The sequence below is a fragment of the Oryctolagus cuniculus genome, chromosome 5, assembly GCF_051225735.1.
Source record: "Oryctolagus cuniculus isolate XC-2025 breed Fujian yellow rabbit chromosome 5, ASM5122573v1, whole genome shotgun sequence".
Classification (NCBI taxonomy): domain Eukaryota; kingdom Metazoa; phylum Chordata; class Mammalia; order Lagomorpha; family Leporidae; genus Oryctolagus; species Oryctolagus cuniculus.
The window spans coordinates 169940103-169956482 of record NC_142871.1 but is presented as its reverse complement, the minus strand read 5'-3'; the positions used below and the strand labels follow the sequence as shown (position 1 = coordinate 169956482).

General features: G+C 50.5%; 3 protein-coding genes and 1 non-coding gene across 6 annotated transcripts; 1 reads left to right on the top strand and 3 right to left on the bottom strand.

The window, feature by feature from the left end:
- Window positions 1-252: 252 nt before the first annotated feature.
- LOC100344952 (uncharacterized) lies at window positions 253-11022 on the bottom strand. 3 transcript variants are annotated; one of them, XR_016234409.1, is made up of 3 exons: window positions 10784-11022; window positions 8138-8190; window positions 253-712 (listed from the first exon to the last, which is right to left on the bottom strand). It is a non-coding gene; the product is annotated as an uncharacterized LOC100344952 (transcript). The 3 variants fall into 3 exon arrangements; XR_016234408.1 differs by having other exon boundaries at window positions 253-726; window positions 10789-11022; XR_016234407.1 differs by lacking the exon at window positions 253-712 and adding an exon at window positions 733-2199 and having other exon boundaries at window positions 10789-11022.
- A 79-nt stretch (window positions 11023-11101) lies between these two features.
- Window positions 11102-11695, bottom strand: LOC149126864 (histone H2B type 1-C/E/F/G/I). The gene has a single exon (XM_089333515.1). The coding sequence runs from the start codon at window positions 11526-11528 to the stop codon at window positions 11148-11150; it is 381 nt and encodes a 126-aa protein (XP_089189641.1). The 5' UTR covers window positions 11529-11695; the 3' UTR covers window positions 11102-11147.
- Window positions 11696-11867: 172 nt separating this feature from the next.
- LOC100346499 (histone H2A type 1) lies at window positions 11868-12363 on the top strand. Its single transcript, XM_002721620.6, has one exon. The coding sequence runs from the start codon at window positions 11919-11921 to the stop codon at window positions 12309-12311; it is 393 nt and encodes a 130-aa protein (XP_002721666.1). The 5' UTR covers window positions 11868-11918; the 3' UTR covers window positions 12312-12363.
- Window positions 12364-14932: 2569 nt separating this feature from the next.
- H4C11 (H4 clustered histone 11) lies at window positions 14933-16141 on the bottom strand. The gene has a single exon (XM_070074893.2). The coding sequence runs from the start codon at window positions 16093-16095 to the stop codon at window positions 15784-15786; it is 312 nt and encodes a 103-aa protein (XP_069930994.1). The 5' UTR covers window positions 16096-16141; the 3' UTR covers window positions 14933-15783.
- Between the last annotated feature and the right edge of the window lie 239 nt (window positions 16142-16380).

Genomic DNA, 16380 nt, shown 5'->3' with positions numbered 1-16380 from the left:
AAAAGTAAACTGTTACACAGTGTTACCACCAAAATTTAAGTGGAGTAAGTAGTTTATGTAATTCCAAATCCTCAAAATAGCATTTCACAAGAACTAGCAGGTAAGCCTCTGGTATATTTAAATCATGATGTACTATAGGTACAACCCCATATTCACATAATATACATACTCCTGATAGGAACTGAGGTTAAAAAAAAACCATAAAACCAAAGTTTTTTTTCTTTTCCCATAAACAAGGACTTCAGAAAATTATCACTATTGAACATTTCAGTTTTATTCAAAACCTGAAATTTGCACCATGTCTATAACTCTTTAAGTTTATATCTTACATCATTTCTACTATTAAAGCACACACGATATAAAAATTAATTTTTAAATGTTCCACCTGGCCTGACTGGTTAACATAATAACAACATTGTTCTTCCAGGAAGATACAAGTTTCCCCTTTTCCAGCTGTTATAAGGTCTGACGCCTGTCTGTTTTGTAGTACTACCCCTGCTAGTGAGGTGATTTGGCTTTGGAGACCCTGGGTCTCAGTGGACCTGGTCATCTGTTGTAACTGCTGGCGTTGTTCTTGGAGTTGGTTGGTCGAGATAATGTCGTGGCCCAAAAGTATTCCTGAAGTCACTGCTGAGGAGAAGGAGGCTTCGAGGCTGATCCCAGCCAGAAGCGGGAGAAGGGCCGCTCGTCTCTTGCGGGTAGAGGGGATTGTCTGTAGAAAGAATTCTGAATAATCATACAACGTTAAGTGAGGGGAGAGGACCAGCAATACACACGGGCCGGGGGTAGAGTCACTGATGCAGGATTGGAGAGTATGACTGCAGAGGAATGAGGTCCCAAGTGGGCTAGACAGGGAAGTCATGGAATTGACGGTCATGTTGGTAACACAAGGAATGTTGTGACACAAGTTCATTGTGTTCTGCGGCCACATTTGTAACCCAGCATGTTGCATTTTGTCCTCCTGAATGTAAAGGAAGATGACCGACAACCCTCTGAGGACAGGGAGTACAGGTGTTTGTCAGAGCAGAGATATTGGAGAGTAGAGTAGCAGCAATGGGAGGTTCCTGAAGGGGAGCACACACAAAATACTCTTGTTGATAAAGGGCCAAAGGCAAGGTAGAACTGGCCAGCTGACGAAGTAAAGTAAGTGATAGATTAATGAGCTGTAGCCACGTTAGAGGAGGTTTTCTAGGATTAATTAACTGGGACACATGTTTAGAAGATTCCTTTACCGTGTCAACTACGACATCCATGGGGGCTGTTGGGAGCTGAGTGCAAACCCTAATGATTTTTATAGCACCATGTGGATCCCCCATGTTATAACCAGTATAGATGTTGATTGATCCTTCAACCCCATTTTGCCAGTCCTGAAGGTGAGGATCCATTATAGTAAAAGTTAAAAGGGGTTGAGCACGCTGGGAGGTTATGGGGCTGTCCATGAGCAGAGAGTACCTGGTGTAACCTGGTGGCATGATTTTGAAGAGTTGTTTTCTGGGGAGGCCATAGCCATGGTCTGTATAGTAGCATTTACAAGACCATGATGGGCAGCCCTGCCAGTACGTGTTCTCACACAACCCCTTATTGTCCTTGGTCAAGCACAGATAGAATGGGTGTGCCTCCAGTTGGGACAATGTGTACTCAGTCCAGTCAAAGCAGTTGTGGGAGCAGGCCTGAGCAAAGTCAAAGTCCAAAGTGACAGGGCCCACACAGCCTGCAATGGGGCAGAAGGTAGAGTTAAGCAGTTTAGAAGGAGTGGAAGTAGAATGAACCTGGACTTGCCATGCACGTCGTATCCCAGGGGCGGGTGCTGGTTTAGAGCCAGCACAAAGGAATAGTAGAAAGAAGGTAATTAGGAGTTCCATCGTGGGGTATGGAGAGGGAATAAGACACTAAGAGGAGACAGGGAAACTGCAGATCTCAAGGGGAGTGACGTCGGAGGTCTCCTGGAGGTGTAAATATTCAATCTCTGAAAGGAACCAGGAGGGTGGATGGGTGAGGAGCGTGTTTGATATTCCTCCCACAGAAGCTGTAGGAAGAGTTGGTACTGGTGTAAGAGAGGATCAGTACTTATCCAGTGTTGGAAATGGCAGGGTGGTCACTGCTTCCCGGAGGCAGGTTCATCAAGGGCAGAAGGGTCTGAGTTTTCAGGCACCATTGGTAGTGGGGCTTGAGTCCAGGTGAGCTGGGCTGTGAGTGGTCCTGTGGGGATAACTGTATAGTGAGGGGGGAGGAAGTGAGGTGGACCCAATGGGGGACGCCCTGTAAGATCCAGCCCACCTAGCCTGTAGTTTGGTGGGGCAAGGGGATAAGGAGGGATGTAAAGAAGACAGGAAGACATTATCCCCTACATTTATAGGAGAGGAGTTGCCTGGAGCATCTGGGTATGGGCTGGGCAGTAAGTGCGCATCTCCATAGATCCATTTGTGGGTGAAGAGAGGTGGGATCAGATGGGGTGGCAGGAGTGGGGATTGAGAGTGCATCGTCGGAAGAACTAAGGGACGTCCTTACATCAGTCCAAAAGGTGAAATATTGAGAGGTTTTTTTGGAAGGGCCCTCATACAGCGCAGGGCCGATGGGAGTAGTTTAATCCAGCCCAAGTGGAGCTCAAGAGCTTGGTCAGAGCAGCTTTTAGTGTAAGATTTGTCCTTTCTACTTTTCCTGAGGACTGGGGTTGATAAGTAGCTGCGTGACCTGGGATGTGAATTCGGGGCCATTGTCTGACTGGAGAGAGCCAGGGACCCCAAAATAGCGAATAATCTCCTGAAGTGGGATGATGGAAACTTAGTGCCCGTTTGTTAGTAGTAAGGAAGGCCTCGACCCACCCAGAAAAGGTATCTACCAGTACCAAGAGCTATTGACAGTGCCGTACTCTGGTCATATGGGTGAAGTCCACCTGCCAGTCAGAGGCCGGCAGGTGTCCTCGGGCCTGATGGGAGGGTAAGGGTAAGGATGGAGGTTAGACTTTGGGTTTGCTCTTTGACATACAGAACAAGAAGAGGTGGGTTGTTGAAGATGTTTGGTATCTTCTGGTGAAAGAGGAAGAGAATGCTTGATAAACGATCATAAGGAGGAAATGTTGGGATGAAACTAATGGTGGGGCCGACACTGTGGCGCAGTAGCTTAATTCTCCGCCTGCGGAGCCAGCATCTCATATGGGCGTGGGGTTCTAGTCCCGGCTGCTCCTCTTCTGATCCAGCTCTCTGCTATGGCCCGGGAAAGCAGTAGAAGATGGCCCAAGTCCTTGGGCCCCTGCACCCATGTGGGAGACCTGGAAGAATCACCTGGCTCCTGACTTTGGATCAGCGCAGCTCCGGCCGTTGTGGCCATTTTGGGGAGTGAACCAAACCTCTCACTGTCAGTAACTCTCTCTCTCTCAAATAAAATAAATAAAATCTTTAAAAAAAAAAAAAGAAGAAACAAATGGTGGAGATAGGATAAGATGGCCTAAGTGGAGGGCTGTTGGGATTGTTGGTCTTGAGGGTGGTTTATTAGTATAGCAGGTGGAGCGGAGGACGGGCTGGAGGAAAAGGCAGACAGTGTCACCTGACAGGCCGCCTGTCTGCCCTTTTATCTGATGACAGAGCTGTCAGTCTGACGAGCCTTACAGTGGACAAGTCCGATTCGTGTTGGGAAAGAGGGGTTACGAAAGTAGCATTGGAGATGTCTGTCCCTTTAGTGGTAAGAAGGCCTCTTTCTTTCCAAATCGCCAAGTGGTATAGGAGGATATGGAAGGCGTATTTCGAGGTAGTATAGACAGGGATAGTTTTATTTTTAGCCAGCATAAAGGCATGAGTTAGAATACAGAGCTCAGCCTATTCAGTTTTGAATGTGAGGCCTTAAAGAAAGATTGAAACAAGTCCTCACTTCTCACCCCCAGACCGCTCGTGGCTGTTGGGCACACTGAAAACTAAGCAGATCAGGACACCTATGCATTTATTCATAGGCGTTTTGAACAAATGGGACATTCCGATCCAAGTTGGTAGTGGGTAGAGCACTGCATTTTTTTGTTCTTGAGTAATAAGATATATTCAGAACTAAATAACAAATACACAAACATATATGTTGCTTTATCTTGGACTTTTAATCCTTGTTCTTCTCAGTGATGGTAATTTATAATATCACTTATTTATGTATTTATTTCATAAGAATGTTATTGCAGTTTTTGAAGTTGTCTGGGACCAGTAAAGCTGCCACAGTCCATGTTCCTATCCAGTTGCCAGTTCCTATCCAGCTGCCTGCAAGAACAGTGGAGGATGGCCCAGGTGTTTGGGCCCCTGTCACCCAAATGGGAGACTGAGACCCGGATGGAGCTCCTGGCTCCTGGTTTTGGCCTGGCCCAGTGCTGGCTGATGTGGCCACTGAAGAGTGAACAAGCAAATGGAAAAATCTCTCTCTCCATCCTCCCTCTTGCTCCATAGCTCTGATTTCCAAACATAAATCAATAATTTTTTTTTTTAAAAAGCTGTCTGGAACATTCTTTAGACTTGTTTATAAATTTTTATTGCTATGATATGATATTTCTGAAATTTTTAAAATGTAGTTTTTCTCCACTTTTAGACTTCTTTATGCAAAATTCAATTATGCTTTGTGGAAAAAATTGCTTCCACTTTCAGATCTAGGTAGTGAACTTCCTAGCAATGATGGTGATGGTCCTAACAGAAGCTTTCAGTTTGGTCCAAGTGTTTGATGGGGTTAGGGGTTCAGCCACAGCACTAAGACTCTCCCAAGAGCAGAGGAGTAAAGAAACCTATACCGGAAAACTTGAAGGCCATCATGTTAAGCCCTGCCGTTATTTACAACTGCAGAATGGAAATAAATAGGGTGAATGGCAAACATGCTATCACCACAACCCAGGTCTCTGTGGTTCCTGTGCGATGTGTATGCTCGTGTGCGGGAGGCAAAGCAGGCGGGAGCAGAGAGCAGGGAGAGAGATTCTCCCATTCAGCTAAGTTTACTGAGTGCCTGCCTCTTATGGCCACAGATACAGCAATAAACAATATGGATTGTTACATACACATCTTCAGCTTCATAAATGAGCAATTCTATTAAAAAAGATAAATACATTTGTAGCTAGTAAAACGTAGGGGACATACCTACGATGTTCTAAGCAGTAAGTAAATAAAGTGTTTAGACAGAGAAGAGGCAAGGGTCACGGGGCACAGATGTCCGAGAGAAGCTAAAGACTAAGAAGTCACAGATACAGGGGTCAGGAGGCCTTTCCAGACACACATTGGGTACACTCTTAAGTTCTCTACTTAAGAAAAAAATGTAGAAACCATAGCTGTCAGTGGGCTAATTGATGAGTGACATCAGGGGCCAGCTACCGTGTCTTGGCTATGATTCAGCCAAGAGACATCAGGTAAGTGAAAACCATACGCACTGGATTCGGGTGGTCCTGCCAACCCACCTGCTCACTGAACCAACTCGTTCATCTTTTCTCACTTGCTTCTTGCAGTGTTTTTAAGGGAAGCGACGCTGTGCTCTGACCATCTCACTATGGTCTGTGAGCCCACCTGTGCTGTATCCTCCAGGGCAGCGTCTAGAACTCCCTACGTGGAGGCCAGCAGGGCACCCAGGAATCTCTCACATGACACCAGCAAGGACCCTCCAGCATAACAAAAATAGGGGAGCGTCCCCTTTAGGGCCGTGACCTGCAGGAAGTGAGGAAAATGGTGGAAGGACATTCCTGTCCTGGGAGTGAGAGCAAAGGCCCCAGGGGCTCTGGGCTCTGCAGGGCAAAGCTGACTGTGACAGCCGCTGCCTTGGCTCACATCCTACAGATACAAAGCTTTAGGAAGAGATAAGCTAACTGGAGCATTAAGGCCCTCTGCTCACGCCCCTGTTCATAGGGAGCAGCAGTTGAGAGATCCAGCCAGACAAACAGGGCTAAAGTCAGGTACCTCTCAGGTTCTTTTTTTTTTTTTTTTTTAAGATTTATTTATTTACTTGAGAAGTAAAGTTATAGACACCGAGAGAGACAGATGTCTTCCATCTGCTGTTTCACTCCTCAAATGGCCACAACAGCTGGAGCTGAGCAGGTTTGAAGACAGGCACCAGGAGCCAGGAGCTTCTTCAGGGTCTCCCACATGGGTGCAGGAGCCCAGGAACTTGGGCCATCTTCTACTGCTTTCTCGGGCCATAGCAGAGAGCTGGATCAGAAGAGGAGCAGTCAGCTAGTGACCGTATGGGGTGCTGGTGCTGCGAGCAGCTTAGCCCACTATGCCACAGCGCTGGCCCCGCTCAGGGACTTTTCCTCGGAAGCTGACTGTTGGGACTGCAGCTACTTATGGAGACCACCTAGGATGCCTGGAAGCCTTCTAGCTGCTCCCAGCACTGAGGCATACTGTGTGGCTTGTACAGTAAAAGTAGTTAGTGCCAGTGCTGTCAAAGGACAGTGCCAGCCCTTAGAGAACATCCTGAAAATTAACTCAGTTGCTTTGTGACTGGGAGTTTTGGGGAAGAACCAGGAAGCTAGATGTCCTGTGAACTGTCTCATGTCATGCATAACCGGCAAGTGTCTCAAAGCCAATCTGAAGGTGAAAAATCTCATTATCTGAGCCTGGAACCCAACTCCTTTTACATATAAGCATGTGCAGTTCAATATGCAATGAATTTTCCAGGATGTAATCACTTTAGAATTTAACAGATAATGTTTTCTTCCGTTCCAGTGTCACTCAAGGATTATTAGCCTTAAAGAGAAGGCACATCACAGAGAGTGATTCCCTTTGTGCCATTTAGGTCACTGGAGTCCATCGGTTTGGTCTTTGTTGCACTTAGAGTGAGTCCACTTAGTGGACTACTTGCCTACGTTTTCTAGTGAAGATCCAAGCATTTACATGTTGAGATTATCTCCTTCGTTATTAAAATAACTCTCTTTTACTTAGCTTTTATATTACAGACGTTGTTTCATGGTGATTTTTTTAAAAAAGTTATTGTTACTGGGGCTGGCGCTGGTGGCGTGGCAGGTAAAGCCACTGCCTGCAGTGCCGGCTTCCCTTATGGGCACTGCTTCAAGTCCTGGCTTCTGCACTTCTGCTCCAGCTCTCTGCTGTGGCCTGGGAAAGCAGTAGAGGATGGCCCAAGTCCTTGGACCCCTGAACCCATGTGGGAGACCCAGAAGATGCTCCTGGCTCCTGGCTTCGGATTGGCACAGCTCTAGCTGTTGCAGCCATCTGGGGAGTGAACCAGAGGATGGAAGACTTCTCTCTTTCTCTCCGCCTCTGCTTCTCTGTAACTTTGCCTTTCAAATAAATAAATAAACCTTAAAAATAAAAGGTTATTGCTACCTAAGAATTTTGTTTCGGGTTAGAAAAGAGTCCACAAATAAATGTGACACAAAAAGGGAACATGAGGGCTGACAGGTGTGAGAACCACGTTTTCATAAATTCTCACCTGTAACCTCTGATCAGTAAGTGCATAAGCACTGCCCCACAGGGAGTCAGCAGACAGATCCCAGCCCCCAGGGATGCACCACTTCCAGGCCACAGCCTCTGCCCTTGGCCTTGGGATTTCAAGGCTCTCTCTCAATTCACGTTTTGGCTTTTTTTGTTCCCTCTGGCTTTTCCCAGTTTCTCTGTGCTTCTCTGGAGTGAAGCCACAGAACTTCGGCTGAGACTCATTTCATTCTTCCTTGTATTAGTGAAGATTCTCACACAATGCAGAGTGGGGTTCTCCTCACGGAATCCTTCCCCTCCCCCCATGTCCTAGCATTGTTTTTTGCATTTTCAGATCCTCAATAAGCCCCTGTTTCGTGGAATTCTTCACATTCACTAGCCCTCTAAAAATACTTCTCTGTGTGTCTAACTCTGTAGGAGCTCATAGAAATCTTTGATCGTTATCCAAATCTGGAAAGATCTCTTTCTAAGGCTGACAGTCTGCTTCATGGCGGGTTTCTGTATCATACATCTGCTTCCCCTCATGCTTCCCAGCAGGCACCACCTTCGTGGCCAGGGGACAGTTACCAGCAAAGGTGAGTCTGGGACACAAACGTGACAAAGTATTGGGAAGTGGTAAGTAGGTCATCTGTGGAAGTCACTTGAATTTGGGGAGGTTTGGGTACTTATGGACGATGAGGTTCTGGTGTTTCCCACATCTAGTAATCGGAAATGCAGTCCAGATAAACTGCGATTCACGTTACCTGAGTGTATCCCATGCGATGTCACAGCTGCAGAGCGGCAGAAGGCCAGGAATCTAGAAAGGAGTGAAGAAGAATTGAGCTTTGTCTGTTTCTCTCAGTCTGTGGAAAGTGCCCTGGTTCCAATGAGGAAAACAAAATTCCCTAGGCCGGACAAAGAGCCATTTGTTCATGTGACATGGCTGGGGGAATAACCATCATCGAGGATCAGATTCGCACCTCAGTTTCTGTGTTCTATTCTGCCCCTTTCTTCCCCATTGTGTTTTATGGGGAAAAAAAAAAAGAAAGAAAAAGAAAGACCATGTGAGTCTTTGACATTACCAGGCAAGCATTTCAGAGTAAATAAAGTGACTTGCTGGCTTGGAATCACTCAAATCAGTTTCCCAAGGCTGATCAGCAATGGCACAAACTGATCAAGAGCATCTCACAACAGAGGGTTTGACGACTGTCTCCTCAAGGCCTGTTCAGCAGAGCTGTTGGCTTTCTGCATTTTAGGCACTTGAAACTGGTGTGTGAACTTTGCACACAGAGGCAACAATGTCCTTCTGCTGCTCCCCATTTCACACACAGATTTTACTCTCCCACTCCCCTTAATTCTTCTAGACATGCACTTTGCTGCCAGATTGCAAATTATTGAGAGTCCGATAGCCAAAACTCACAAATAGTTGACATAAAGGCATATTCTCTGTGTGGAGGCGGTAATTTCTTTCTGGATAGGCAGAGAAACACACACACACACACACACACACACACACAGAGAGAGAGAGAGAGAGAGATATCTTCCATTCACTCGCTCACGCTCCAGATGCACATGATGACTGGAACTGGCAGAAGCCTGGAACCAGAACCCAATCCAAGTGCGCGTGTGATTGGCAAGAACCCAACTACTTGAGCCACCAGTGCTGCCTCCCAGGGTCTGTAGTACAGGAAGCTGCAGTCAGGAGCAAAAGCAGGGACTCCAGCCAGGCGCTCCCACGTGGCACAAGGGAACCCTAACTGCTGCCTTAACCCCCAGGCCACGCCTCCATGGTCAGTTTAATGGTCTCAGTCTTTTTGTCATCCTTCTCTCAAAAAGAAATCAGTATCTAGGACAAATGGGATGATCCTTGGGACTTACAGAAGGGTTCTTTCTGTTTTCTGGTACAGCATTGGATACTTAGGGGAATACTTGCAATACAACTTAAAGTGTAAAGCAAAGTGTACCCAAAACACCCATGACCAGTCTAACCCCCAAAAGAGAATGTTAGCAATAACTTGAATTTACCTCTGTGCTTTTGCTCACTATTTTCTCCACCTTTATCACCAAAATAGGCACTAATATATTTTTTAAAAGTTTCTTTCTATGAAAATGTCTCTTAAAGACTTGTATGTTCACTTAAATGATGCCTAATTGGTTCTATCTCCTGAGCTTCACGAAATGGTATCATATGTAAACCTTCTGAGACCTGTTCCTGGAATTCAACCAAGGCCAGCACATATCAATCATTTATCTGCAGCATCATGTTCCATCATCTAAACCTATATTAATAAATATACTTATTATTCTTACCAGGAATATGTGTTGATTTTGGGGTTCTGTTACTAAGAGTAGGGGAGGACATCTGGCACGCAACTTGGAAAATCTGCACCCTGTGTTGGCGTGGCTGGGGTCTGGCCCTGCCTCCCCTGTGCATCCGTTTCCTGCTAACGTTCATCCTAGGAAGCTAGGGTGATTGCTTAAGTACTGGGGTTCCTGCCGCCCACTTCAGACCTGGGACAGCTGGACTGAGTTCCTGGCCCCCAGACATTTGGGAAGACAATCAGCAGATGGGAGCCTACTCACACATAGATAAGATAAAGGTATCCCGCTCTTGAAAAACTCATGGGAAATGATATTAAAAAACTTGATTTGGTGCAAAAAAGTTGAGTCCATGCATACAAAGGAGTCCTCAAAACATCTTGGAGGGGGCCAGCGCTGTGGTAAAGAGGCCTGCGGGGCCGGCATCCTGGGAAAGCAGCGGAGGATGGCCCGAGGCCTTGGGCCCCTGCACCCGCGTGGGCGCCTGGAACAAGCTCCTGGCTCGGATCAGCGCAGCTCCGGCCGTTGCAGCCAACTGCGGACTGAACCAGCGGATGGAAGACCTCTAAATAAGTCTTTTTTAAAAGATTTACTTATTTCAGAGTTACAGAGAGAGGAAAGGCAGAGTCTAACATCCGCGGATTTCGCTCCCCAGTGGAGCCAGGAGCCTCTTCCGGGTCTCCCACGCGGCTGCAGGGTCCAGGGACTCGGGCCATCCTCTACGGCTCCCCCAGGCCACAGCAGAGCGGGACGGGAAGTGGAGCAGCCGGGACTCGAACCGGCACCGCAGCGCCAGCCCAATTAGATAAAAAAATCCGTGGAAAGCGCACGTTAGGAAAACACGCATAACTTCCATAGATGTCCGCACCTACACAACCTCTCCCTTTCCTTTCCACAGCGGCTTAGACACCTCCGACGCCGACTCCCGAGGAGACGCGGACAAGCGCGCCCTCCCAAAGGCGAGCCGGGCCGGCTGCGGCCTCAGCGCGGGCGGCGGGCGCTGCCGGAGCAGACGCTCCACCTCCGCTTTTCTCCGTAAGTGTCTCCCAAGCAGACAGGAAGTGCAAGCGACACGGAGGACTGGAGCGCACCTTACCGGGTACCGAGGCTAACGCCGTGGGTAGGCGCGGCTCCCAGCTGCGGAGAACGGGCGACACCTCAGAAGCCGCGCGGCCTTCAAACTGCGCGCGCAGCGCCGCGATTGGCTACCCACAAGCCTCCTGATTGGCCGGCGGGAGCGCCCCTGTGATTGACTTGCCCACCGACCACTCATAGTCTGAAGAACAGAAGGCGGAACTGACAGCACCGCCCAGGGGAGGAAAGGCCAGTGGGGCAGAACCTGCGGCATTCAGAACACCGGGACACACCCCAGAGTGCGGACAGTGTCAGTTCTCTCGCGAAACCGTGGGTGGCTCTGAAAAGAGCCTTTGGGTCCGCCACGAGTCGATGACGAGTCTACTTGGAGCTGGTGTACTTGGTGACGGCCTTGGTGCCCTCGGACACGGCGTGCTTGGCCAGCTCGCCGGGCAGCAGCAGGCGCACGGCCGTCTGGATCTCGCGCGACGTGATGGTCGAGCGCTTGTTGTAGTGCGCCAGGCGCGAGGCCTCGCCGGCTATGCGCTCGAAGATGTCGTTGACGAACGAGTTCATGATGCCCATGGCCTTGGACGAGATGCCGGTGTCGGGGTGCACCTGCTTGAGCACCTTGTACACGTAGACCGAGTAGCTCTCCTTGCGGCTGCGCTTGCGCTTCTTGCCGTCCTTCTTCTGCGCCTTGGTCACCGCCTTCTTGGAGCCCTTCTTCGGGGCCGGCGCCGACTTCGCGGGCTCGGGCATGCTGCAAACCTCTGAGTCTTCTAGCGCGAAGAAACCAAGTGTGGGCCAGCGCACGCACCTCGACTATTTGTTTGGTGCGGATGCAAATGAGGGGTTGCAGCGATTCGGGTTTTCATTGGCTCGTTTAGTGTCTTCCTCTCTGATAGGCTAGCTTTGATCCTGCACTCTGATTGGTTCCTTTTGCATCTCCCGCCTCCGGGACGATGGCCTTTGAACTCGTTACGTTTTACGGAAATTGGAAGCGGGCTTGGCTCTACTGCTGCTTTCTGATTGGCTGCAGTTTGCATCCGGCCACTGGCACAGGCTGCTTCAGGAAACCACAGCAGGGTATAAGTAGCTGGTAGCGCCTCCAGCTCATCACGTTACTGAGACTTGATTTGGCAGCTGAGCATGTCTGGACGCGGCAAGCAGGGCGGCAAGGCGCGCGCCAAGGCCAAGACGCGCTCGTCGCGCGCCGGGCTGCAGTTCCCCGTGGGCCGCGTGCACCGGCTGCTGCGCAAGGGCAACTACGCCGAGCGCGTGGGCGCCGGCGCGCCCGTGTACCTGGCGGCCGTGCTCGAGTACCTGACGGCCGAGATCCTGGAGCTGGCGGGCAACGCGGCGCGCGACAACAAGAAGACGCGCATCATCCCGCGCCACCTGCAGCTGGCCATCCGCAACGACGAGGAGCTCAACAAGCTGCTGGGCAAGGTCACCATCGCGCAGGGCGGCGTGCTGCCCAACATCCAGGCCGTGCTGCTGCCCAAGAAGACCGAGAGCCACCACAAGGCCAAGGGCAAGTGAGCGCGCGCCGCCCGGCCCGGCCCGCGCCCGCACCAAAGGCTCTTTTCAGAGCCACCATGGCGTCCACGAAAGAACTGAGCACTCGGTCACAACGCTGTAGATGTGAATACTTGTACTATTAAGCACGAAGACACAGTGCTGGGTTTTGTGGACACGGAGACCGGCTCTTGTGTCCGCTGGTCACTCCTCACGGCCACGACGGCGGTACCTGAGCCGATGCAATGTCAGGGCTCCTGGTCTCCCACGTGGGTGCAGGGGCCAAGCACTTGGTCAGCTTCCCTGCCTTCCCAGGTGTGTTAGCAGGGGTCTGAGTTCAGCACAGGATCCCGGATGAGCCAGCACTCGATGTTGAATGCTGGTGTGTGCAGTCTGGGCCTGCTGTGCCGCAAGGCCGGCCCTTGCTCCATCTGATTGACATCTGAAATGACCTAATCCGGTAACAGTTGCTATTTAAATGGAGATCAAAGCAACATTTTGCTACAGTGACTTAAGCTGGTAATTGCAACTAGAAACTTTAGGACCTCTAAAGTGGCAGATTTAAGAAAGTGTTTAAACATTCTTTCTAGTGTTCTTCGAACTAGTTTCTCTGCACAGATATTGGACAGATATAAAAGTGCCTAATACTGAAATCCGTTGCTAATCATTTTTTAAAAGACAAGCACTTGGGCCATCTTCCATTGCCTTCCCAGGCCACAGCAGAGAGCTGGATCGGAAGTGGAGCAGCCAGGACTGGAACTGGCTCCCACATGTGATGCCAGTGCCACCAGTGCCCCCATATTCATTATCTTATCCCCTAACTGACAAAGTCCCTCAAGGGAGTGGAGATGGGATTTTTTTTGGCGGGGGGTTTCCTTATTTTGCTTTCTCTCAGGTTTTGTTTCATAACTTTTATATCTTCCAGACTTTTCTCTATATGCTTGCTGTTTCGATTGTGTAAAAATCTCAGCTTTGGGACGGGCATTGTGGCATAGCAGGTGAAGCCGACGCCTGCAATGCCAGCATCCCATATGAACTCTGGTTGGAGTCCTGGCTGCTCCACTTCCAATCCAGCTCTCTGCTATGGCCTGGGAAGGCAGTGGAAGATGGCCCAAGTCCTGGTCTCCCACATGGGAAGAAACTCCTGGCTCCTGGCTTTGGATAGGCGCAGCTCTGGCCATTGCGGCCATCTGGGGAGTGAACCAGTGGATGGAAGACCTCTCTCTCTCTGCCTCTGCCTCTCTGTAACTCTTTCAAATAAATAAATAAATAAATCTTTTTTTTTTTTAAATCAGGCAAACCTTTATCTTTCACAATATTATCATTGACACTAACCGAGAATGAAGTAATTTTTTGTTAGTCTTGGTTTATTTTTAATTGATTGGAAAGCCAGATTGACAGAGAGAGGAGGAGGGAGTGATCCTGCTGGTTCACTCCTCAAATGCCCACAAAAGCCAGGTCTGGGCCAGTCTGAAGCCCAGAGCAGGAAATCAGATTGGAAACGGTGCAGCCAGGGTGTTGGTGTCACAGGTGGCAACTTAGCCTGCTAGGCCACAACTCTGGCCACAGAATAAATGTTTCTTGTATTATGTGAGAGAGATTATTTACTTCTTACAGAGAAATGTGATAAAAAACGCACTCAATTTTAAAGTATCATCCACAGAGTATGTGTGTTTATAAACATGAAGAACAGAATACAGTTGCAAGAGATATTCACGAGCAGCCATTCACGAGCAGCCATTTAGATGATACTGACAACAAAATGTGAGATTCTAAATGCACTTGGGATACCAGTTCCCGTAATGTACTGGCGATACTCATGCAGCGCCCTGTGTCCTCTGCCCAAGAAACAAAGGCCATGTCTACTTGGGAAGTTTAGGGGAGCAACGGGGTGAACACACACATTTTTCTCCACAACACTGGAATAGATGTCTCTCACTGGCCCATCTGTGGGCCTCCGTGCCCAAACCTGGACTCTGGTCTCAACCAAGCCTTCAGTGAAGAAGGTGGCTGTGGTCATGCGGAAGGTAAAGCATGTGAGGTTTGTTCCATGGCCCCAGATACTGTGGGGCACCCGCTTGCGTCCTCATTCTGAGTGTTAACTGAACCCCCTCCCCCCAGCCTCACCCACATATTGAAGTTGGTTTATCAGCCATGCTTGCCCAGTGTGTTTGCTAAAACACTGAAGCTGGACTTTTTGAAAAAGCACTTTGGTGTACAGTTTGGTGATTCAAGTTCAAAATTGATGTCTCCTTTATTTGCCATCTGGTGGAAGCTGGCAGCAGGAGAGCAGGCACAGAAAAATGACCAGATGGTGCAGCAGGAAGTAGAGACAGCACACACTCTGCAGCCGCCACGGACTCTCATATCATGGTCAGAACACAGGGCTCGTCCCTCCCAGCCTAATCCAGTCCACTTCCCAAAAGCCCCACCTTCAGACACCATAATGGGATCAAGCACCCAGCCTACCCCATCAGCCATTAGCTTTAGTCTGTTATTCACATAAGCCTCTGGGATTCAGACATCTGCCCGAGTTTGGGAAGCCAGATCTGTTTAGTCTGTAAGACCTGGCATATATTTGCCTTCCATGCACATGAGTAAATTTTTAAAGAAACAGCACCCCCCCCCCCACACACACACTGGTTCACTCCCCAGATGCCTACAAACAGCCAAGGCTGGGCCTTCTCAAAGCCAGGAGCCCGGGACTCATCCCTGTCTCCCACATGGGTGAGTGATTGAACCCATTACCTGCTGCCTCTCAGCGAACACACCACCGGGAAGGTGGAACTGGTTGAAGAGGGAGAACTAAAACCTGGGCACTCAGACACGGAATGTCGACCGACTCCCAGCCCATCCCCCGCATTTTCACTGGATCTGGATCTCTGGTTGCTGTCGGAGGGTCTGCCGGGTAGTGAATACTGGGGCCTCAAGGTGACTTCTCCCAGGACAGTGGGCTACAAGAGGGGTAGCAGGGGAATCGTCAATGAGGCTGAAGCCAGCCAGGAGTCAGAGTGGGAATGGCAAACAGGTAGGGAGACCCCTCCGGTACCGTGGGAGGTGTTCTCAGTCCAGGTGGGAAACCGCCCGCCCGAGCCAGGAAGCCAGTGTGATGACCAAAGCGCCCTAAAGAATTCCGGTGTTGAGTCCGGAGAAAAGCAGGCCCGGGCGCTAAGGCCACGCAGAAAGGCCGGGCGCCCCCTACAGGCCCCAGGACAGAACTTTCTCCCTGCTCCGTAAGCCACAACCGAGTGGGAGGACTGGGACGAGCTAACACACCGGCCGGCGCTGCGCAGCGGGAGAAGTGCAAGGCAGACCGTACCCCGCAGCGCAGGGCAGACCCGACACCGCTGCGCAAGGCTGACCCAACAACGCGCCCACCCCTCCCCGAAGCGCGAGACCACCGCGGCCACCCGTCCCGGACCAGCGCGAGCTCCTTAGCCGAGGCCGTGGGGGCCCTGAGAAGGGCCTTTGGTGGGGTCTGGGGCCGCGGGGCAGCTCAGCCGCCGAAGCCGTAGAGCGTGCGGCCCTGGCGCTTGAGCGCGTAGACCACGTCCATGGCCGTGACCGTCTTGCGCTTGGCGTGCTCCGTGTAGGTGACGGCGTCGCGGATGACGTTCTCGAGGAAGACCTTGAGCACGCCGCGGGTCTCCTCGTAGATGAGCCCCGAGATGCGCTTGACGCCGCCGCGCCGGGCCAGGCGGCGGATGGCGGGCTTGGTGATGCCCTGGATGTTGTCGCGCAGCACCTTGCGGTGGCGCTTGGCGCCGCCCTTGCCCAGGCCCTTCCCGCCCTTGCCGCGTCCGGACATGTCCGCAGAGGCCGAGAGACCGCGCGCTCTGCGGCAGCCGGCCCGCGCCGCGCCTTTCTGCGCCCTTGGCGGACCGGAGAGAGGACGCGGAGCTCGGAGGGGCGGGGCCGTGGAGAGTCGCAGGGCCGACCGGAGCGGACTCGGGGCAGACAGCGGCACCGACCTCGCTGTAAGGGTTCTCGTTATCCGACGTTTTCCGGAATGTCTGCTTTTGCTCCTGACGGCGAGTTTTCCGAAATTCAGTTTTCACCAGCCGTGTCCTGAGCGGTTCGCTCATGGGCCAGG